Genomic DNA, 24,554 nt, shown 5'->3' on the forward strand with positions numbered 1-24,554 from the left:
AATAGGGGCAGAGACGGAACCTGGGGTAAATAGGGGCAGAGACGGAACCTGGGGTAAATAGGGGCAGTGAGACTGAACCTGGGGGTAAATAGGGGCAGAGATGGAACCTGGGGGTAAATAGGGGCAGTGAGACAGAACCTGGGGTAAATAGGGGCAGTGAGACTGAACCTGGGGGTAAATAGGGGCAGTGAGACTGAACCTGGGGTAAATAGGTGCAGTGAGACTGAACCTGGGGTAAATAGGGGCAGAGATGGAACCTGGGGGTAAATAGGGGCAGTGAGACAGAACCTGGGGGTAAATAGGGGCAGAGATGGAACCTGGGGGTAAATAGGGGCAGTGAGACTGAACCTGGGGGTAAATAGGGGCAGAGATGGAACCTGGGGGTAAATAGGGGCAGTGAGACAGAACCTGGGGTAAATAGGGGCAGTGAGACTGAACCTGGGGGTAAATAGGGGCAGTGAGACTGAACCTGGGGGTAAATAGGGGCAGTGAGACAGAACATGGGGTAAATAGGTGCAGTGAGACTGAACCTGGGGTAAATAGGGCAGAGACTGAACCTGGGGGTAAATAGGGGCAGTGAGACTGAGGGGCCAAAATTGCCCCGTACTGGGTTTAGGACAGCCAAATCGACATCGATGTTTTTTTTGTGCCGGTGCAAGCAGCCCCAGCCCAGCCCGGAATTGGCCTCTTTAAAGAAAAAAGATGCTGTTTGCGGTAACCGTGCGTTGCACACTCGCGTGGTGCTCATGGCAAAGAGCAACAGTGAGACTGAACCTTGGGGCGAATAGGGGCATTGAGATTGCAGACCAGGGAAGCCTGCGGTGATGATGTAAATCACTACTGCAAAGGTAGCAGACAATAGACTGAATTCATTTAATATGTTCAGTAAAATGGTTTAAAAACAGATTACATGGGGGAAGATTTTTGACATCACCACCTGAGCAAAACTCTGGCCGCACACATTTTATAGAACCTGCCTAATTTTCATGAGATTGTTTCCAATGGAATGAAAATCATGCGGGTTCAATAAAGAGTGTGTGAGCCGCTTCGCCAGATTATCGCCCAGGCTGTGAAGATAAATATTTACCCTTGTATCTCCAAGCATTCATGAGTGTTCAGTGGTATTGTAACAATATATGAAGGAGTACAAGACTAATTTGCATGTGCGGTGCAATGAAATGAAAGGTTGTTCCTCAATTTAAAGATGTGTCTGTCTGCCCACAGGCAGTAGAGCCTCTCTATGCCCAGATAAAGAAGACCAAGAAATAGCCAGCTGGAGCCATGAGTGTGTTGCAGGAAAACCTTGGACCGTTCTCCATTGGATCAGAATGCAAAATAAAATCAATCAGCCTGACCTGCACCTCCCTCAAAGCCGTTCTGTTTTATCAGAGAAACAAAACGATGAAGGATTAGTGGTTTGCCTTACCGTTTGTGCAAACAATTGTGACAGATGCTGTTTTAAAGAATTAACTACTGATTGCGCAAGGTGAAGAGAGATGTGCTCTGTATCCGAAGGGTCGATCAACAGTTTGCTGCGGATGTGGGACTTTCCCAATGAGACAGTCACATCCTGCTAGAAATAATTTCTTGGGAAAGAAACAGAGAGAGTATTTGAATCTTCTCAAAATTACTATTTGTCAAGCAAGGTCCAAGTGCTCGCTGCTGAATCACTATGCAGATGTCAACCTCTCTTCTATGTTCTTTAATGGAAAGTACATTAATCATTCACCCTCAGATCAGAAAAAAAAATCCCTTTTTCAGGAAGCAACAAAATCAACATAATTTATAACAGGACATTAATAGCATGAATTTGCTACTGTGTACGAATTCTGACATTTTCAAAACAGACAAAACTCTTATCACTTTTGTACAATATGAAAAGAAAAAAATCAAAACACAAATTTTATTTTATAAAAAAACAAAAGTTCTCACTGTTCAACTGAACACTTTGAATGTGTTTTAGGTAAAGTGGCTTTAAGGAGTTTGATTGTTCATTTGGCATTTGTTTCTTTTTTGTAAATATCGGTGTTTAAAACATTCTTTTAATTTAGTTTGTTTTCTCTGCATTTACAGAATTTAAATTTTTGAACATGAGATTGAAATTAAAGGGATATGACTGAGTATGTTTCTGCATATTTTAACTTAGCTCAGCCAATGCTCTATGTAAATTTACACGTTATTTTTAACTTCATCAAACAATACATTATACAGGGTACAATGGACTTTTCAAACAATTCACATTGATTTCTGTAAATCACCATGTATTACTATTACAAATATACATACGTAAAAACAACACTCATTATCATGGAATTTATTATAGTTGACAAATGCCCTGCCCAAGGAACTGTTCTTCACTTGTAAGCCTAGACAGTAAAGGGGGTCATTTTCACAGAGGGAAGCTTGACAGTTGTGGATCATCCACCCTTTATACATCTCGTCCCGTTTTCTTTCCACTGATTTCTGGTTTTGTGTCAAAATCCAAAGTGAAAATTACCCTGAAAGTGTCAGCAGGCTATTTAACTGCAGAACCAAGCTTAATCAACATCCACATTCACTCTCATTCTGCCAGCAGTCACTGGATATCAATCAGGAACAAGAATCCTGGCTCATTTGTTTATCAACCCAACAAAAACAGATTATCTGGTCATTATCACATTGCTGTTTGTGGGAGCCTGTAGTGCACAAATTGGCTGTTGCATTTCCCACATTACAACTGTGACTACACTCCAAAAGTACTTCATTGGCTGTAAAGCGCTTTGAGATGTCTGGTGGTTGTGAAAGGCTCTAGATAAATGCAGTCTTTCTTTCTTCTTTCTCTTTAGCCAGGGGCTTACTTAGAACATTAGCAAATTGGTTCCTGTTTACTGAGAGATATACCACAGTAAAACAACAACTTGCAATTATATACCATCTTTGATGTAGCAAAATCTTCATAAAAATCCAATTGCTTTGGCCAGAAATGTTCTGCTAATATTGGGAATATCTGGAATACAATGCACAAGATGGTATGTCAGCATGTTATACCCTCATCAAGGTTATTGTATAATTTTATAATGTTTTTGAAGCAGTTTCTTACTTTCTGTTTATTTAGTCTTTAGATCCTTCACGTGCTATAAAACAAAAGCAATTCATCCCTTTGTGATGAATAACAACTCCATTTACCTGCCTGCTCACCATAATCCCTCAATCCCTTTATCCTCCTGAAATGCATCGAATTGCCTCTTGGCCCTACTTGTATTACTACATTTCAATGGTCTTCTCTGATACCTTATTCCACAAGTTTATTATCATTTGTGTTAATTGCTGACATCCTAATTATTAACTTCTAACATTTGCTATTTGAACCTGTCACCAGAATGAACAATTTGCCTGAGATATATAATTGAGGTGTTGAAGAAGCTGCATGTAGGATGTGGTGAAATTGAGGGATTCCAGTTTCGAACACCACAAAATAATAACACTTATTTGGAGGGTAACTCCGCCCAGCCTGCAACTGATTTTATAACATTGAAAATTGGGATGGATCAAAGAATTTTAAAGATTCAAAAAACTTAAGGATTTGCAGTGAGTTAATAAGGAAATTGTAAAGTACTTGTGATGAATACTCTAGCAATACTCAGTATTTTAATTATGACCAACATTGCAGGCTGATTACTGTAAGTGCCTTTGACTTGAAGGTCATCACTGTTGTAATGATGTTGGCACAATTCGTAGGCAGACAGGCACCCGGGGATTATTATGTACTTTGTAGCTGCAGAAGTTGAAATAGATAACAGTGTAACAGTACCAGTTCTCAGAGACACCCAATTAAAATGTTGAGCTGTGTGTATTGTATGAAGCAATCCGAAGAAATACCCACTGGTAAAGAACCTCCTGAATGTGCTGTAAGATATGTAAACAAGATAGCATGAAAACATTCTAAACGTCTGTATTCTAACAACTGTCGGGTATGTTGTTGTGCTAACTTATCACCATGACTAATGTGAACTTTGAGCTGAATGTTCACAGTTCCATGAACTGCATGTTTAAAACTCCCCTTTATGATAACCGTTTTCTAAATAGAGAAACCTAAATGAGCATCTAAAGGCCATCATCATCATAGGCAATCCCTTGAAATTGAGGAAGACTTGCTTCCACTCCAAAAGTGAGTTCTCAGGTGACTGAACAGTCCAATCTGGGAATTACAGGTGGGACAGACAGTCGTTGGAGGCAAGGGTGGGTGGGGAGTCTGGTTTGCCGCACGATCCTTCCGCTGCCTGCACTTGTTTGCTGCATGCTCTTGACGACGAGACTCGAGGTGCTCAGCGCCCTCCCGGATGCTCTTCCTCCACTTTGGGCAGCCTTTGGCCAGGGACTCGCAGGTATCAGTGGAGATGTTGCACTTTATCAAGGAGGCTTTGAGGGTGTCCTTGAAATGTTTCCTTTGCCCACCTGGGGCTCGCTTGCCATGTAGGAGTTCTGAGTAGAGCACTTGCTTTGGGAGTCTCGTGTCGGGCATGCGAACAATGTGGCCCGCCCAATGGAGCTGGTCGAGTGTGGTCAGTGCTTCGATGCTTGGGATATTGGCCTGATCGAGAACACTGATGTTGGTGCATCTGTCCTCCCAGGGGATTTTCAGGATCTTGTGGAGGCATCGCTGGTGGTATTTCTCCAGTGATTTGAGCTGTCTACTGTATACGGTCCACATCTCTGAGCCAGCCCTGTAAACTATAAGCTTGGTGCCAGATTTGAGGGTCTGATCTTCGACAGGCGGCTGAAGGCTGCGCTGACGCACTGGAGGTGGTGTTGAACCTCGTCGTCAATGTCTGCCTTTGCTGATAATCGACTCCCGAGATATGGAAAGTGGTCGACGTTGTCCAGGGCCGTGCCAGTGCAAGACAGTAGCAAAGTTGAATAGAGTGGGTAATAAGACAAGATGGGATAATTTCACGATTCTGGTGGTGAGCACATCTGGCAGGTGAGACTCCCTGCCAGGAGCATGAAGTCAGAAAGTCTGGGTAGATGATGCCAAAGCTTGGGTTTTATTGTTAAATCATTAATCGTACTGCAGTCGAGTTGCTATGCTTTTGACTTTCAGGTCATTACTATGTTCCTGTAAAGTCTGTAAAGTGTACACAGTATTGACTTCTGAACTAATTCAGGAACATTTCTTTCCAAACACTTGTTCAAATAATATGATCAGATTACTGGTATTTCACTGTGCAACACTTCAGACTCAGAACTCAATTTGATCAGATATTCAATGATCGTCAGAACTATTGCGTTTAAAGCTCACTGAAATTGGATGCAATAAACAAATGTAAGACAGCAGAACACTGAATCCATTAAGAGCCCTGCAACAAATTCAATGAAGATGCACTTACTGTCTTTCCCCCAGTTTTCCCCTCCTTTACTGAAGGTGCCAACTCATGCAGCAGTACAGTTCCATGTGCACTAATCGCCTGTTGCTTCCTTGTCCAAATTATCATCCTTCATTGGTGAGCCTGAATTTTATGGACTGTTTTTGGGAGGAGGCTGTGCAAGATCCTGCCCTCACCCAGAAGCTATAGAGGCAAATTTTCCAACAGGAATCATTGGATAACGGTTGGAAAACCTAGTTGAAATTTTACAAAAGCAAAACACTGTGCATGCAGAAAATCTGAAATAAAAACAGAAGATGCTGGAAATACTCAACAGGTCACGCAGCATCTGTGGAGAGAGAAACAGAGTTCATGTTTCAGGTTGATGACCCTTCGTCAAAACTGGGAAAAGTTAAAGATGTAAAAGATTTTTAAGCAAGTGAAGGAGCAGGGAAAGGGGGAGGGGAGAAAAGAACAAAAGAGAAGGTCTGTGATTGGATGGAAGGCAGGAGAGATTAAAAGACAAAAGGGATGACATGCAAGGCAAAAGGAGATGGAACGAGCAAGAAGATAACTAAAGAAAGAGTAGGACCTATTAGAAACCACAAAGCTAATCTGTGTGTGGAGATGGAAGACGTGGGTGTGGTTCTTAATGAATACTTTGCGTCTGTTTTCACAAAAGAGAGGGGCGATGCAGACATTGCAATCAGGGAGGAGGAGTGTGAAGTATTAGACGAGTTAAACATAGTGAGAGAGGAAGTATTAAGGGGTTTAGCAGCTTTGAAACATAGAAACATAGAAACATAGAAAATAGGTGCAGGAATAGGCCATTCGGCCCTTCTAGCCTGCTCCGCCATTCAATGAGTCCATGGCTGAACATTCAACTTCAGTACCTCATTCCTGCTTTCTCGCCATACCCCTTGATCCCCCTAGTAGTAAGGACCTCATCTAACTCCTTTTTGAATATATTTAGTGAATTGGCCTCAACAACTTTCTGTGGTAGAGAATTCCACAGGTTCACCACTCTCTGGGTGAAGAAGTTCCTCCGCATCTCGGTCCTAAATGGCTTACCCCTTATCCTTAGACTGTGACCTCTGGTTCTGGACTTCCCCAACATTGGGAACATTCTTCCTGCATCTAACCTGTCTAACCCCGTCAGAATTTTAAATGTTTCTATGAGGTCCCCTCTCATTCTTCTGAACTCCAGTGAATACAAGCCCAGTTGATCCAGTCTTTCTTGATAGGTCAGTCCCGCCATCCCAGGAATCAGTCTGGTGAACCTTCGCTGCACTCCCTCAATAGCAAGAATGTCCTTCCTCAGGTTAGGAGACCAAAACTGTACACAATACTCCAGGTGTGGCCTCACCAATGCCCTGTAGATAAATCCCCAGACCCGGATGAAATGTATCCCAGTATGTTAAGAGAAGCAATAGAGGAAATAGCAGAGGCTTTGACCATCATTTTCCAATCCTCTCTGGCTACAGGTGTGGTGCCGGAGGACTAGTACCTTTGTTTAAAAAGGGAGAAAGGGATAGACCAAATAATTACAGGCCAGTCATCCTAACCTCGGTGGTGGGAAAATTATTGGAAAAAATTCTGAGGGCAGGATAAATCTTCATTTAGAAAGACACGGATTAATCAAGGACAGTCAGCATGGATTTGTTAAGAGAAGGTTGTGTCTGACTATCTTGATTGAATTTTTTGAGGAGGTAACAAGAAGAGTAAATGAGGATAGTCCATTTGATGTAGTGTATATAAATTTTAGCAAGGCTTTTGATAAAGTCCCACATGCCAAACTGATCATGAAAGTAAAAGCCCATGGGATCCAGGGCAAAGTGGTAAGTTGGATCCAAAATTGGCTCAGAGGAAGCAAAGTATAATGGTTGATGGATGTTTTGTGACTGGAAAGCTGTTTCCAGTGGGATTCTGCAGGGCTCAGTACTAGGTCCCTTGCTTTTTGTGGTATATATCAATGATTTAGACTTGAATGTAAGGGTTATGATTAAGAAGTTTGCAGCTGATACTAAAATTAGTTGTGCGGTTGATAATGAAGAAAGCTGCAGACTGCAAGAAGATATCAATGTGCTGATCAGGTGGGCAGAACAGTGGCAAATGGAATTCAATCTGGAGAAGTGTGAGGTAATGCATTTGGGGAGGGCTAACAAGACAACGGAATACACATTAAATGGTAGGACACTGAGAAGTGTCGAGGAACAAAGGGACCTTGGAGTGCATGTCCACAGATCCCTGAAGGTAGCAGGCCAGGTAGATAAGGTGGTGAGGAAGGCATAGGGAATACTTGCCTTTATTAGCCGAGGCATAGAATTGAAGAGCAGGGAGGTTATGCTTGAACTGCATAAAACATTAGTTAGGCCACAGCTATAGGTATGGGGAGCCAGGATGAAGTGATGGAGGAGTCTCAGCCCTTGACCCTGTCCAACATGTACGAGGTACTTTCTCCCTGTATGGATGAGGAAAAGGACTGCAGGGAGAATGGGCAAATTGATCATGGCACCATGGTACAGGGGGCTGTCCAAGTGGGGGGAAGAAGGAAGGAATATGTGATAGTGGTAGGGGACAGTATAGTCAGGGGGATAGATACTGTTCCCTGCAGCCATGACAGGGAGTTCCGGAGGTTGTATTGCCTGCCAGGGTTAGTGATATCCCCTCATGGCTGGAGACAAACTTGGAGTGCGAGGGAGATGATCCAGTTGTTGTGGTCTATGTAGAAACCAATGACACAGGTAGACCTAAGAATGAGCTCCTACTGAGGGAGTTTGAGGAACTAGCGTCTAAATTAATAAGCAGAACCTCAAGGGTAATAATATCTGGATTGTTACCTGAGCCATGCGCAAATTGGCATAGGGCCAAGCAGGTCAGAAAGTTAAATGCATAGCTCAAATAATGGTGTGAGAGGAAGAGGTTTCAATTCATGGGGCATTGGCACCAGTACTGGGTAAAGAGGGAGCTGTTCCATTGTGACAGGCGCCACTTAAAACTGGGCTGCGACCAGTATCTTGATGAATCGAATAACTAGGGCTGTAGATAGGGCTTTAAACTAAAAAGTGGGGCGGAGGGGTCATGTGAGGGGAGATTTAGATATCTAAAGAGAAAGATCAGTGCAATAAAGCAGGTAAAAATAAGCAGAGTGTGACAGGATGGGACAGAGGGGCTGATATTGGTGAAGGCCCCTGCCCGCCCAAATGCTGCTCAAAGGGCCGCCGAGGTACCTGATGGTACTTTGGCCAGGGTTTTCATCAAAATGGTCCTTGAAAGGATGGCGGGCGGCAAAAGAGGGACTTGCGCCACCAATCTGAGCGCCCAATCTCGGTGGCAAAGGCGCTTGCCGCCCAAGTGCCACTGAGGATGGAGTCGGGCCCACGGAGAGTCGAAGACCTGAAAAGGAAAATCATTAAAATAAAACATCGGAACACCTTCAGAGGACCCCATCCAGGTAACTTGCTGTAAAGAAAAACATTTTAAAATGTTTACTAACCTTTTTTTTCAGCTCTTCATACTCACCATCAGGGATAGAACAGCCTCCATCCAGCGGTCCTTCTCTGTTCTGGCGCCGACTCCCGCCCGCATCAATATGGCATCTCGGTGGGCGGGAGGTCAGTTGCGGCACTCGGCCGTCCACTGACTTCAGCGGGCGGTTCCCGGTGGTTCTCCCCTCCCGCCCGCTCTACATCAAATGGAAAGTGGCAAGGATGCAATTTCAAGAAGAATGTCGGCGGCAGTGGATGGTAGTCGGCGGCAGTGGGCGGTCAGGCCATCAATTTCAGGCCCAGAGAGATTAATGGTAGCAGTGCAGCAGAGAAAAGATCAGAGCAGGGAATAATGATTTAAAAAATTAAATTAATGGCTCTTTATCTGAATGTACAGAGCATTTGTAATAAGATAGATGAACTAGTGGCATAAATAGAGATAAATGGGTTTGATCTAATGACCATTATAGAGACGTGGTTACAAGGTGAGCACGGTTGGGAATTAAATGTTCTAGGGTACTTGACGTTTCAAAAAGAGAGGCTGAATAGAAAAGGGGGGGGTGGGGGGGGGGGGGGGTAGCCCTGATAATAAAGGATGACATAAGGACAGTAGAGAGAAAGGATATGGCTCAGAAGATTAGGAAGTAGAATCGGTATGGGTGGAGATAAGGAATAACAAGGGGCAGGAAACACTGGTGGGAGTAGTATATCGGTCCCCGAACAGTAGCTATACCGTTGGACAGAATATTAATCAAGAAATAGTAGGAGCTTGTAACAAAGGTAGTGCAATAATCGTGGGGGACTTTAATCTTCATATGGACTGGACAAATTAAATTGGTAAAGGTGGTCTGGAGGACGACTTCATGGAATGCATTCAGCACAGTTTCCTCAAACAATATGTCATGGAACCAACCAGGGAACAGGATATTTTAGATCTTGTATTGTGTAACAAGACAGAGTTAATTAGCAATCTCATAGTATAGGATTCTCTGGGGCAAAGTGATCATAAAACGATAGAACTTCACGTTATGTTTGAGAGTGACTTGCCTAAGTCCGAAACTAGAGTCTTAAACTTAAATAAAGCCAATTACCTAGGTATGAAAGGTGAGTTAGCTAAGGTAGATTGGAAAAATAGATTAAAAGGTATGGCAGTAGATAAGCCGTGGCTAACATTTAAAGAAATATTTCATAATTCTCAACAAAAATACATTCCATTGAGAAACAAAAACTCCATGGGAAAAATGATCCATCCGTGGCTAACTAACGAAGTTAAGGATAGCATTATATTGAAAGATGAAGTTTATAATGTTACGAAGAATAATAGTAAGCCTGAGGATTGGGAGAGTTTCAGAAACTAGCAAAGGATGACCAAAAAATTGATAAAAAGGGAAAAAATAGACTATGAGAGAAAACTAACAAGAAATATAAAAACAGATTGTAAGAGCTTCTACAAGTATGTATAAAGGAAGCGAGCAGCAAAAGTAAACATTGGTCCCTTAGAGACTGAAGCAGGAGAAGTTATTATGGGGAATAAAGACATGGCAGAAATGTTAAACAAATATTTTGTAGCTGTCTTCACATTAGAAGATGCAAAAAGCATACCAAAAATGGTGAGGAACCACTGTAATTAATACAAGTAGAGAAAAAGTACTAGAGAAACTAATTGGACTCAAAGCCGACAAGCCCCCTGGACCTGACGGCCTGCGTCCCAGGGTTCTAAAAGAGGTGGTTGCAGAGTTAGTGAATGCATTGGTTTTGATCTTCCAAAATTCCCTAGATTCTAGAATGGTCCCAACGGATTGGAAGGTAGCAGATGTAACACCACTATTCAAGAAAGGAGGGAGATAGAAAACAGGGAATTACAGGCCAGTTAGCCTGACATCAGTCATCGGGAAAATGCTGGAATCCATTATTAAGGAAGTGATATCAGGGCACTTAGAAAATCCGAACATGATTAGGCAGAGTCAACATGGTTTTATGAAAGGGAAATCATGTTTGACAAATGTATTAGTCTTTTGAGGATATAATTAGCAGGGTAGATAAAGCGGAACCAGTGAATATAGTATATTTGAATTTCCAAAAGACATTCGATAAGGTGCCACATAAAAGGTTATTGTACAAGATAAGGGCTCATGGGATTGGAGGTAATGTATTAGCATGGATAGAGGGTTGGTTAACAGACAGAAAATAGAGAGTAGGATAAACGGGTCTTTTTCAGGTTGGCAGGCTGTAACTAGCGGGATGTCACAACTCTTTTTGGAGTTCACCTGCAAAAACATAAAACATTAAACCGTGCCACCCGACCTGGGTGACACACCAGACATTTACAAGGCCCTTTTTTCCTTTTTTTTTGTGTTTTTCATTTTTTTTTCGTTTTTTTTTTGGGCGCTAAAATCACATTTTTCCAGTGCCCCCTATAAAAGGGAAGGGGACACTAAAAGCACCGGCAATTAAAACAAATTAAACTTTAAAACGTAAAATCAAATTAAAATTTGGTTGTCGGGCGTGATGATGCACTCCAGTCCCTCCGGTGCCCACCTCTCGCGGAAGGCCGCGAGCGTACCGATGGACACCACGTGCTCCATCTCCAAGGACACCCTGGACCGGATGTAAGAGCGGAAGAGAAAGCAGGCAGTCAGGTTGAACGACCCCCTCGACCGCCCGCTGCCTGGACCGGCTGATGGCACCCTTGACTAGCGGGATGTCACAAGTATTAGTGCTGGGGCTTCAGCTGTTTACAATCTATATTAATGACCTAGATGAAGGAACCGAGTGTAATGTATCCAAGTTTGCTGACGCTACAAAGCTAGGTGGGACAGTAAGCTGTGAGGAGAAGACAAAGTGTCTGCTAAGGGATATAGATAGACCAAGTGAGTGGGCAGTAATGTGACAGATAGAGTATAATGTAGGGAAATGTGAAGTTGTTCACTTTGGTAGGAAGAATAGAAAAACAGAATATTTTTTAAATGGTGAGAAACTTTTAAACATTGGTGTTCAGAAAGATTTGGGTGTCCTTGTGCAAGAAACACAGAAAGCTAGCATGCAGGTACAGCAAGCAATAAGGAAGGCAAATGGCATGTTATCCTTCATTCCAAGGGGGTTGGAGTATGAGTAAGGAAGTCTTGCTACAATTGTACAGGGCCTTGGTGAGACCACACCTGGAGTACTGTGCACAGTTTTGGTCTCCTTATCTCAGGAAGGATACACTTGCCTTGGAGGCGGCACAACGGAGGTTCACTAGATTTATTCCTGGGATGAGAGGGCTGTCCTATGATGAGAGGTTGTGCAGAATGGGCATATACTCTCTGAAGCTAGAAGAATGAGAGGTGATCTCATTGAAACATACACGATTCTGAAGGGGATTGACAGGGTAGATTCTGAGAGGTTGGCCTGGCTGGAGTGTCTAAAACTAAGGGGCATAGTCTCAGGATAAGGGGTAGGCCATTTAAGACAGAGATTTGGAGGAATTTCTTCACTCAGTGGGTTGTGAATCTTTGGAATTCTCTACCCCAGAGGGCTGTGGCTGCTGAGTCTCTGAATATATTCAAGGCTGGATTAGATAGATTTTTGGAGTCTAGGGGAATCAAGGGATATGGAGATCAGGCAGGAAAGTGGAGTTGAGGTCGATGATATGTATTGCATATTGAGAGATGGCGCACACATCTCCAGTTGTAGCTTGAAACAATCAAGAGGCATAGAATGAAAGTGCATCTATAACCTTTAATTCAACTGACAAAGCAGTCCACCTGCCACTTCTCGGCTGTAAATCTGGTCTCAGCAACTCACAGATCTCACGAACAACTTCTCTGAGGAAACACAGCCTTCTGACACATTCTACATCACTCCGGTGCAGGTACGAACTCCTGACTCAAAATTGCTGAGGTGGGTAAGGCCTTCTGCCCAGCAACCTACGGGCTCTGATGTTCCTGATGTGATGAGCTCTAATCAATTGTCTCCTACGTAGCACAATGATGCAGAACGCTTGCAAAAGGTATGGCATTGTCACTATTGCCCCCATACTTAAAGTTAAACTTTCAAAGAAAGTCAAAATGACAGGAAAGCAGGCAGCACAGGTTTGCAGTTCTCTCTCTCTCTCTCCTCCCAAGTCTGTATGGGTGGGCCACACCCAAAGGTCTTTGGTCCTCTTCTCTCCCTCGTGCCCCCACCCCCCCGCTTGAGTCTTGTGACCGCTCTCTCCCACCCTCCTCCCACCCCCCCTGAGTCTTGTGACCTCTCTCTCCCAACCTCCTGCCACCCCCTTGAGTCTTGTGACACCTCTCTCCTTTCTCCTCCCCCCCTTGAGTCTTGTGACCTCTCTGCCAACCCCTACCCCCCCAGCCTCTCCGTTGAATTGCAGCCTCTCCCTCTCTGTGGCCCCCGATGCTTGCCAGCTCCCTTCCTCCCTCCCACCACGCCACCCCCACCAGCCTCTCCGTTGAATCCCGATGCCGGCCAGTTCAATCGCTCCTCGCCCCCAGCCCAGGCCGAGTGGCCTCCCAGTGCATTGTCCCACCCTTAGCCCAGGCCGAGTGGCCTCCCAGTGCATTGTCCCGCCCCCAGCCCAGGCCGAGTGGTCTCCCAGTGCATTGTCCCGCCCTTAGCCCAGGCCGAGTGGCCTCCCAGTGCATTGTCCCGCCCTTAGCCCAGGCCGAGTGGCCTCCCAGTGCATTGTCCCGCCCTTAGTCCAGGCCGAGTGGCCTCCCAGTGCATTGTCCCGCCCCCAGCCCAGGCCGAGTGGACTCCGGCACCAGCCGGCCCGCTGCCTTCCCAGGCCGAGTTTGAAGATGAAGGTAGGACTTCAATTTTTTATTGCTTATTGAATTGTTAGTGCTTTTTGTTTGCAAACATTGCTAAGGGTAAGGTTTGGTTGGTTTAGGTGCAGGTCCTCTCCGCTTCCCACCCCTATCCCAGGCCGAATGGCCTCTGATGTACCTACCTGCGCCGATTTCTTTAACTCTCCGCAAGGGTTTTCTGAAGTGGCCAAATGCGCTGGCCTAAGTAGAAATGGAGTAACTAGTAGCTAGCCAAAGTTGTCTAAATGGGCAGAACTGGCATAGGTGGCTGGTAACGCCCCCTTTTGAGAAAAAAAAGCTAACCTAAAAAAATCGTAACTAACTCAGTTACGCTGGTGCAAATTGATTGGGGAAAATGGGGATTTTTAAGTTACGGCAGAAAAACCAAGTTACTCCAAAAAAAACGGAGCATCTCCTGGCCAAAATTGAGCCAAAGATGAGGTATAAATGGGAATAGCAGAGACATAGGGCCCAAGTTTCGGGTGGAGTTGCTCCAATTTTCTTGGAACAACTAGTTTAGTTTGGAGTATCTTAGAAGTCGCAATTCTTGGCACTTAGTTTGCTCCAGTTCTAGTGAGTTAGTCTAGGTTCATTTTAGTTCAGGTATTTTTTTTCAAAAGTGGGTGTGTCCAGCCACTTCGGCCTGTTTTGCAAGTTTCAGCAGCGAAAACTTACTTCAAACTAACTTAGAATGGATTAAGTGTCCACTTTTATAAGTTCTTAAAAACCTTACCGAGAGTTAAGTTTAGTGCAGGCACAGCTAGAGACAGCGGGTGGGAAGCATTAAACACAAAGGACACATCAACATCACACCAGGGGGTGTAAGGGAAGTTAGAGGATTTTCCATAAACACCTTCACAACAACATTAAAGAATTAAAGTACATTTAAAGCACTAAGCACTAAACAAAGCAGTACATTTAAAGCACCAAGCACTAAACGAAGCACATGAAGTAATAAGCAATTAATTAATAAAAAATAGAAGGAACCCTGCACCTAAAGCACCAAAACCAAAGTAATAAGTAATCAATCAATCAATAAAAAATCGAAGTCCAACCTTTGTGAAGGGAAGCTGTCAGTGTCTCTCTCTCTCTCTATCTTACAGTGAGGGGTGGGAGGGGGGTGGGTGTGTGTTGTGTGTGGAGAGGGGGTGGGGTGTGGAGAGGGGGTGGGGTGTGGGAGGGTGTGTGTGTGTGGGGTGGGGTGTGGGAGGGTGTGTGTGTGTGGGGTGGGGTGTGGGAGGGTGTGTGAGTGGGGTGGGGTGGTGGGGTGTAGGAGGGGGTGTGTGTGGGGGGTGAGGTGTGTGTGGGAGGTGGGGTGGGGTGGTGGGGTGTGGGAGGGTGTGTGTGTGTGTGGGATGTGTGTGGGGGGTGGGGGGGGTGGGGTGTGTGTGTGGGGTGGGGTGTGGGGTGGGGTGTGTGTGGGGGTGGGGGTTGGGGTTTGTGTGTAGGGTGTGGGAGGGGGTGTGCGTGTGGGGTGGTGGGGTGTGGGAGGGTGTGTGTGTGTGTGGATGTGTGTGGGGGGTGGGGGGGGTGGGGTGTGTGTGTGGGGTGGGGTGTGGGGTGGGGTGTGTGTGGGGGTGGGGGTTGGGGTTTGTGTGTAGGGTGTGGGAGGGGGTGTGCGTGTGGGGTGGGGTGTGGGAGGGTGTGTGTGTGGGGTGGGGTGTGTGTGTGGTGTATGTGTGTGGGTGGGGTGTGGGAGGGGTATGTGTGTGGGGTGGGGGTGGTGGAGGGTGAGGTGTGTGTGGGATGGGGTGGTGGGGTGTGTGAGGCTGTGTGTGTGTGGGTGAGGTGTGTGTGGGGTGGGGTGGGAGGGGTGTGTGGGGTTGTGTGTGGGGTGGGTGGGGGTGTGTGTGTGGTGGGTGGGTGTGGGAGGGGGTGTGTGTGTGGGGTGGGGTGTGGGAGGGGGTGTGTGTGTGGGGTGGGGTGTGGGAGGGGTGTGTGTGTGGGGTGGGGTGTGGGAGGGGGTGGTGTGTGGGTGGGGTGTGGGAGGGGTGTGTGTGTGGGGTGGGGTGTGGGAGGGGTGGTGGTGTGTGGGGTGGGTGGGGTGGGGGTGTGTGTGGGGGTGTGTGGGGGTGTGGGTGGGGGGTGGGAGGGGTGTGTGTGTGGGGTGGGGTGTGGGATGGGGGTGTGTGTGTGGGGTGGGGTGGGAGGGGGTGTGTGTGTGGGGTGGGTGTGGGAGGGGGTGTGTGTGTGGGTGGGTGTGGGAGGGGGTGTGTGTGGGTGGGTGGGGTGTGGAGGGGTGTGTGTGTGTGGGGTGGGGGTGTGTGTGTGGAGGGGGTGTGGGGGGTGTGTGTGTGTGGGGTGTGTGTGGAGGGGTGTGTGTGTGGGGTGGGGTGGGAGGGTGTGTGTGTGGGGTGGGGGTGTGGAAGGGGTGGTGTGTGTGTGGGGTGGGTGTGGATGGGTGGGTGGGGGGGGGGTGTGGGGGGGGGGGGGTGTGTGGGTGGGGCGGGGGTGTGGGAGGGGGTGTGTGTGTGGGGCGGGGTGTGGGAGGGGGTGTGTGTGTGGTGTGGGGTGTGGGAGGGGGTGTGTGTGTGGGGTGGGGTGTGTGTGTGGGGTGGGGTGTGGGAGGGGGGGTGTGTGTGGGGTGGGGGGTGGGGGTGTGTGTGGAGTGGGCGTTTGTGGGAGGTGGGGTGGTGGGGTGTGGGAGGGGGTGTGTGTTGGGGGTGGGGTGTGGGAGGGGGTGTGTGTGGGGGGTGGGGTGTGGGAGGGGGTGTGTGTGTGGGGTGTGTATGTGTGGGGGCTGTGTGTGTGTGGGGTGTGTGTGTGTGTGTGTGCGGTAGGGGGGAGTGTGGGGCGGGGGGGGCGGGAGGCTAGAAGGAGGCACCCCTGCTCTCTCCTCCGACCCTTTGAACATTTCGAGTGCCCCCAACCCACGCTCCTCCATCCCTTGCCACGTTCCCCCTCCTTCCCTTGCCACACTCTCCACCCCTCCCCGGTACCCACACCATTAAACACAGACTGGGGGAAAATCGCCCTGCTGAGCAATTGCACAGGTGTGCATGCTCCAACGCGCCTGCGCAATGCTGCCGGCACTGACAAGAAGGCTGATCCCTAGTCCCGCCCCCTTGCAGGCTGCGATCGGCTTGCTCCGCCCTAGGGGGACTACGCTGCGCCATGCCATGCTCCAGGAGGACCAGAGAATTGCTCAAGAAAATTCCGGCGCACCTTCGAGCCCAGGCAGGTCACGTAAGTCTCGGAGGTGCGCCATTTTGCACCAGAACCGGAAACTTGGGCCTATCGAAACATTGAAACATAGAAAATAGGTACAGAAGTAGGCGATTCGGCCCTTCGAGCCTGCACCACCATTCAATATGATCATGGCTGATCATGGAACTTCAGTACTCCATTCCTGCTTTTTCTCCATACCCCTTGATCCCTTCAGCTGTAAGGGTCACATCTAACTCCCTTTTGAATATATCTAACGAACTGGCCTCAACAACATTCTGTGGTAGAGAATTCCACAGGTTCACAATTCTCTGAGAGAAGAAGTTTCTCCTCATCTCTATCCAAAATGGCTTACCCTTTATCTTTAGACTGTGATCCCTGGTTCTGGACTTTACCAACATCAGGAACATTTTTCCTGCATTTAACCTGTCCAATCCCGTCAGAATTTTATATGTTTCTATGAGATCCCCTCTCATTCTTCTAAATTCCAGTGAATATAAGCCTAGTCGATCTAGTCTTTCTTCATATGTCAGTCCTGCCATCCCGGGAATCAATCTGGTGAACCTTTGCTGCACTCCCTCAATAGCAAGAATGTCCTTCCTCAGATAAGGAGACCAAAACTGAACAAATATTCAAGGTGTGGCCTCACCAAGGCCCTGTAGTAAGACCTCCCTGCTACTATACTCAAATCCTACATGCCATTTGCCTTCTTCACCGCCTGCTGTACCTGCAAGCCAATTTTTAATGACTGATGTACCATGACACCCAGGTCTTGTTGCACCTCCCCTTTTCCTAATCTGTCACCATTCAGATAATATTCTCCCTTCGTGTTTCTGCCACCAAAGTGGATAAACTCACATTTATCTACATTATACTGCATCTGCCATGCATTTACCCACTCACCTAACCTGCAGCCTCTTAGCATCCTCCTCACACTCACACTGCTACCCAGCTTAGTGTTATCTGCAAACTTGGAGATATTACATTCAATTCCTTCATTCAAATTATTAATGTATATTGTAAATAGCTGGGGTCCCAGCACTGAGCCCTGCAGTACCCCACTAGTCACTGCCTGCCATTCTGAAAAGGACCCGTTTATTTCTACTCTTTGCTTTCTGTCTGCCAACCAGTTCTCTATCCACGTCAATACATTACCTCCAATACCATGTGCTTTAATTTTTGCATACTAATCTCTTGTTGCCACGTGAAAAAAAAATTAGGGGCAGAGGTTATGGTCTGAAATTGTTGAACTCGATATTGAGCCCAGAGGCTGTAAAGTGCCTAAACGAAGATGTGGTACTTTTCCTCAAGCTTACGCTAAGCTTCGTTGGAACAGTGTAAGAGGCCGAGGACAGAGAGATCAGAGTGGGAGTGGAGCAGAGAATTAAAGTGACAGGCGATCGGAAACTCAAGGTCATGCTTATGGACTAAGTGGAGGTGTTCAGCAAAGGGGCCACCTAATCTGTGTTTGTCTCCCCAATATAGAGGAGACCGCATCGTGAGCAGTGAATACAATATACTAAATTGCAAGAAGTACAAGTAAGTCACTGTTTCACCTGGAAGGAGTGTTTGGGGCCTTGGACAGTGGGAAGTGAGGAGGTAAAAGGATAGGCGTTGCATCTCCTGCGCTTGCATGGGAAGGTGCCATGGGAAGGGGAGGGGGTGCTGGGGGTAATTGAGGAGTGGACCAGGGTGTCGTGGAGGGGGCAGACCCTTCGGAATGCTGAAAGGGGAGGGGAGGGTACCAGTTGAATTTTTATTCTGCTCCACAGACCAGGGCATTGAAGTCATTTGTAGAACCCCTACCAACACCCCAGCTGAGACCAGCTAACTCAGCATGGATTGCGGACTTAACGTTAGAAACGTGTCTGTATGCCTCGGTTCCACAATGATCAAGGCATTTACCAACTAGGTTAATGCAGGTGTTTGATGGTGGCATTATTACCTCGCACTGAGTGTGCTGTTAGATATCTCAGTAAAACTATCTTCATGGCATATACCAATGATTTAGACTTGAATGTTAGGGATATGATTAAGAAGTTTGCAGATGATACTAAAATCGGCTGTGTGGTTGATAATGAAGAAGAAAGCTGCAGACTGTAGGAAGATATCAATGGACTGGTCAGGTGGGCAGAACAGTGACAAATGGAATTCAATCCGGAGAAGTGTGAGGTAATGCATTTGGGGAGGGCTAACAAGGCAAGGGAATACACATTAAATAAAAGGAAACTGAGAAGCTTAAAGGAACAAAGGGACCGTGGAGTGCATGTCCACAGATTCCCTGAAGGTAGCAGGACGGGTAGATAAGGTGGTTACGAAGGCATACGGAATACTTGCCATTATTAGCCAAACATAGAATACAAGAGGAGGGAGGTTATGTTTGAACTGTATAAAACACTAGTTAGGTCACAGCTAGAGTACTGCATGCAGTTCTGGTCATCACATCACAGGAAAGATGTGATTGCACTGGAGAGGGTACAGAGGAGATTTATGAGGATGTTGCCTGGATTGGAGAATTTTAGTTACGAGGAAAGATTGGATAGGCTACGTTTGTTTTCTTTGGAACAGAGAAGGCTGAGGATAGACCTTATTGAGGTGAATAAAGTTATGAAGAGCCTAGATAGAGTGGACCTATTTCCCTCAAACTATTTCTCTAAACCTCATATCAATTACTTTAAATCTATACCCCCTGGTCAACAACCAGGGGGTATAGATTTAAAGTAATTGATATGAGGTTTAGAGGAGCTATGAAGGGAAATTTCTTCACCCAGAGGACTGTGGGCTTCTAGAACTCACTGCCTGAAAGGGTGGTAGAGGCAGAAACTCTCACCACATTTAAAAAATACTTGGATGCGCACTTGAAGTGCCGTAACCTACAGGGCTACAGGCCAAGAGCCGGAAAGTGGGATTGGGCTAGATAGCTCTTGGTTTGCCGGCGCAGACACGATGGGCTGAAATGGCTTCTACCGTGTTGTAAATTTCTAGGATTCTAGGATTCCCACAAATTTGGTTCGCTCTAATGAGCAAAATTCCATGCATTGGAACCTGAAGCCAAAAGAAAGGAACATTAAAAGATGACAGGGAACAATTGTTTATTGCTAACTGGGTTTTGTGTAATTTGGGAGGAGGGGGGGAATTTTCATTCAGATACAGCTGTACCAGCAAAGAGTTCTGAATGATGCCACCTCCAGCATCATTGAAGAAATAATAGGGGGAAAATTGCTTCCTTCGTACGAGTGCCTCTCACCCGAAAAAAATCGACAAAAGTACCTGGTGGTCCCGGAGTAACATAGGATTCCGGTAGGAGGCATAGATTTGCTGTGCAGCGCACGGGGAGATGTCTTTCACATATGTACGTACAAGCTGGAATCACGTGGGCTTGACCACCAATCACTATGCAGTGATAAAAATGGGAGCTCTGTTCGTACGGACTCTCATTACTGTCAATGAGAAAAAATCCCTAAAACACCGAAACACAGCATAACAAATAAATAAAACATCCCACATATTTAAAGTAAATTCAAATTAAATGTAATTAAATGTTTTAGAAAAAAATATATTTTTTAATGTGTTTTATTAGGGTTAAAAATAAACTTACTTTAATGGACAGGGTTTTTAATATAAAAATGAGTGTTTAAATCTAATTTCTATATATTTTAAAAGTGTTACACTGGTAAAAGTAAGCTATGCGCCTGCTTTTACCAGACGTAAAAGTTTGAAGGACATTCGCTGGGCATGATTGGGCAAATAGCCCAATCTCGCCCACGCAGATGTCCTTCTCCTGGGGATGCGAAGGATCTGTACGGAGAAATCTTGACAGATCGGAAAAGCTGGTTCTTGGCGCATGCGAAGCCTCGCCGGGTCCATGCACACTTCGTACGCACCCAGCGAGGCCACGTCTTTCATCCCATTACATAAACTACAATATTTCATCGGGAAGTAGACTACAATTCGAAGTGCCCAGGAACCTCTCAACAATGGAATATATCCTTAAAAGCTTAATTATATAAGGAAAAATCCTTTGTTTGTTGAAAAAGCTTATGTTATCAGTAAGTACCATCTCAGATCGTCCATAGGGTTCCTTCTTCACCTTCATATTTTATTACTTGGCAAACTTCCATTTTGAGCAGCTGTTGGTGAAATAACTGACTGGAGCAGTATCTGGTGAGGAGGACTCCATCAGCATGTCCACCCCATGTAATGTGGATACTAATTCTGTAGAGACCAATCACAACTGGATTTTATGAGTTTTTAAAATCTTCAGGCATTAGCCTAAACCCCACTAAATCGAGCCCTTATTCATCGCCAAGGACCGATAAGTGATTATATAGATGAGCTGAGATATGGCAGGATTTAATATGAATAAATGTGGGGCATTGTATATAGGAATAGTGAATATATTGTGATGAAGTGTACCTTGGGTCACAGGTGTCCCTGCTTAAGCTAACGGGCCAGGGCATTATACAGTATAAACCAAATATTCTCACATTACAGGCAGAGTATGAGGATGGAAGGACATAGGTTCCATTGGCCTGTAACACGTGTGAAGTAAGTGTATTTTGTTTGGTGAATCTGACAATAAAAGTGAACAGGAGTGCTGAACTGCCTTGAACTAGATTGAATCACTTTCGAGAATGCCAAGGGGTGATACAAGTGCTGATCATCCTAAGACAAGGGGAATGATAGGAACCTCACTGGTAGAGGCTGAGTAAGACAGGGAGTGATCACTCATCATATCCTGAAAGTTTCTGGTCAGTGTGAAGCATTTCTCAATAAGAAAGATCAGTTAGTGGGGTGTATCTGGAAAGCATTGGATTCCAAGTCAGAAAAATCATCCCAACATTCTCTAGATCAGTGGTGAGGAGAGCTCTAGCATATTGTAGGGGGTTTTTGCTCTGCCCAATTACGGGGGTCTTTGGTGGCTGTTGGTGTATTGGGCCTCTCTGTCCCTTCTAGGGGACAGTCCAGCAGCTTATGGCTCGCTGACCACTAAACTGGCAGTTTCAAAGCGCCCTAGCACCCCTATCTGGTTCTAACCTCAGCATTTTGGTGGATTATGAGCTTCCACAAGGGAAAACAAGACACTCAGAGGCAAGTGGTCCTTGGAACGAAAAAAACAGGTAAGTCCAATTTATTAACCACGGTAAGTTTCCAACAAGGTCAAACTTCATCAAAACACACACTTATAAACTATGAAAATCTATGGGAAGAAACAGGCACAACGAAAACCTTACACAATTTTATCTTTACAAGACATTTCCAACATCACCCCCACCCCTCTTTTTACCTGACTGACCTAGGCTGACAGTTGGGAAAAGAAACCCCAGGATAATACTTACGATCCCTTTTGACAGTTATTTTTTTCTTTAGCCTTAGGATGGTTGGTTTACAGGGTAGCTGGAATGAATGTTGCCTCTCCCAGTTACTTCGATCTCTGGTTCTTCAGCTGGTTGGCCTCGGAGCGTTGTTCAGTGTGCAGCTTGGCTTCTTGAGATGATGTTGGGCCTCTCGGTAGTTGGGTTGTATATTCTGCACACAAGTCGAGTTCAGGACCCGTTCGAGGTACTGGTAACAGTCCGTCTCCGTTCTCTCTTGGTTTCTGTCTGTCTGTGACTACTACTGCTCCTCGACTCCTTCTCCAACTGCTCCAGCTGCTTCTCTCCTCGGTGGTTCCGTAGGTCCTATATTTGTATCCAGTTTAGTTCTGGCCTTTTCGTGCCCAAACTCAGTTGGTGGTCCATTGTGTAAGTTTGGGCGGGGAGATAGCTTGAATATTTAATCAGAAGATGTCACAGGTACAGGTAAGAGTGAGCACAGGGGGATTGTTTCAGTGCACATTGGTGCCTCAAAGTCTGCTGGTCCATTGTAACAGTCCTAGGAGTCAATCGGTTTGGGCCTCCCCTTTGATGGGCCATCACCGCAGTGATCTTAGGACTATTGTCCACTGTCCATATTAATTAGGTAGATGATGGTCCACATTCATAATTTGATTAGGGGTGAGTCATATTTTCGAACTGGCCGGGTAGTCCCCATTGGTTGAGGTTTTCCCCACTTCAGGCCCGACTCGACCCCTGATTGGCCTGCCAGAATGAACTTTTCCCCCATTGGCCAGTGCCTCTGTCTCGCTTGTGAGCCAGACTCCACAATGTCTGTATCCGCCCACACGTTTCCCAGCCTACCTGGTCTGAGGATTTTACTTGGCCAAAAATGTTCATTTAAAATGTATAGGACGATCCCATATTAGTTTTCTTGTTCTTAGGGTGTTCCAAAAGAAAATGCGGCCGTGGATTTTCGAACCTTACAGTATGGTATGAAAATATGGGATGTTTGTGGAGCCTTCTCCTCCTGTTAGTTGCCTGGTTGTCCACTCGCATTCTAAACTGAATGTGGTTGAGCTACAGAGCTTTGCTCTGATTCATTGGTTGTGGGACTACTTCGTTTATCTATAGCTTGCTGCTTTTGATAATTAGTGTGCAGGTATCCCTATCTAGAAGCTTCACTAGGTTGATACCTCATTTTAAAATACGCCTGGTACTGCCCCTGGCACACCCTTCTACATTCCACATTGAACAGGGTTGGTCTCCTGGCTTGATGGTGTTCGAAGAGTGAGGAACGTGCTGTGTCATGAGGTTTACAGATTGTGGTGGTATGAAATTCTGCTGGTGGCCCACAGTGCCTCATAGATGCCCAGTTTGTGGTTGTTCGATCTGTCCTTAGTCTGTCCCACTTAGCCCAGTGGTAGTGCCACACTACACCATGATGTCCTCATGGTAGAGACAAGAGTTTATCTTCACAGGACTGTGTAGTGGTCACAGGATATGTGTATAAACAGGTAAGTTGATGAGAACAACGTCTAGGGAACTTTCTCCTGCTGGTTCCCTCACCACGTGATGCAAGGCCAAATCTGGTAGCTCAGTCAGCAGTGGTATTACCAACCCACTCTTGATGGTGGACATTGAGGTCCACTACCCAGAGTACATTGCTTCCCCCAGTGTTTCCTCCAAGTAATACTTAACATGGATGAGTATTGATTTGTCAGTTGAGGACGTATGTGTGTGGGGGTGGGTAGCAAGTGATCAGCAAGAGGTTTCCTTAACCTTGACCAGAGTCAATGGTGAGGACTCCCAGGATCACTCTCACCTGACTATATGCCACTGTGCTGCAGCTCTGCTAGTGAGATAGGGTATACCCATGGATGGTGATGGAGCAGTCTGAGATATTGGCTGATGGTTATGATTCTGTGAGTATGAGCATGTCAGACTAGTCTGTGGGAGTGCTCTCCCAATATGAGCACTCATCCTGATGTGAAGCCTGGGTCATTACCAATAGGCATGTCCCATTTTCATTTTCTTATTATTATACTTTATTGCAATTGTTATGGTATTATGAGTAAACTACATAATGTGGGGCTGGATGCCAGTCAGACTAGGTAGAGGTGGCAGATCCCCTTCCGGGAAGAGCATTGGTGAGCCAGTAGAGCTTTTATGATGATCTGGAAGCTTTCATGATTATTTTTAGCTCACAAATTACCAATTTTATTGAATTCAATATCACAACCTGACATAGTGGGATTTGACCTCATGACCTTTGTATTGCTGATCCAGAACCATAACCAACAGACTTCTGTGCCCACGACTGATCAGATTTAGAGAAGTTACAGAGAGAATACAGAGGAATCCAATATAATATTTGAGGAGGCTCAATTAGGTAGCAGGCTACAACTTTCAAAATGAATCAGTGACACTTTGGCCCCGATATTTACTCGG

The 24,554-nt window shown here is 45.9% G+C and overlaps 1 protein-coding gene across 1 annotated transcript in view; it reads left to right on the forward strand.

Annotated features, from left to right (window-relative positions):
* Positions 1 to 24,554, forward strand: part of dab1a (DAB adaptor protein 1a) — a 210,103-nt gene that overhangs the window by 109,959 nt on the left and 75,590 nt on the right. Inside the window, exon 16 of the mRNA XM_070888232.1 lies at positions 1,964 to 2,015. Coding sequence (XP_070744333.1) covers positions 1,964 to 2,015 — 52 coding nt within the window. The remainder of the gene's footprint in view (positions 1 to 1,963; positions 2,016 to 24,554) is intronic.

The sequence above is a fragment of the Pristiophorus japonicus genome, chromosome 8, assembly GCF_044704955.1.
Source record: "Pristiophorus japonicus isolate sPriJap1 chromosome 8, sPriJap1.hap1, whole genome shotgun sequence".
Taxonomy (NCBI): domain Eukaryota; kingdom Metazoa; phylum Chordata; class Chondrichthyes; family Pristiophoridae; genus Pristiophorus; species Pristiophorus japonicus.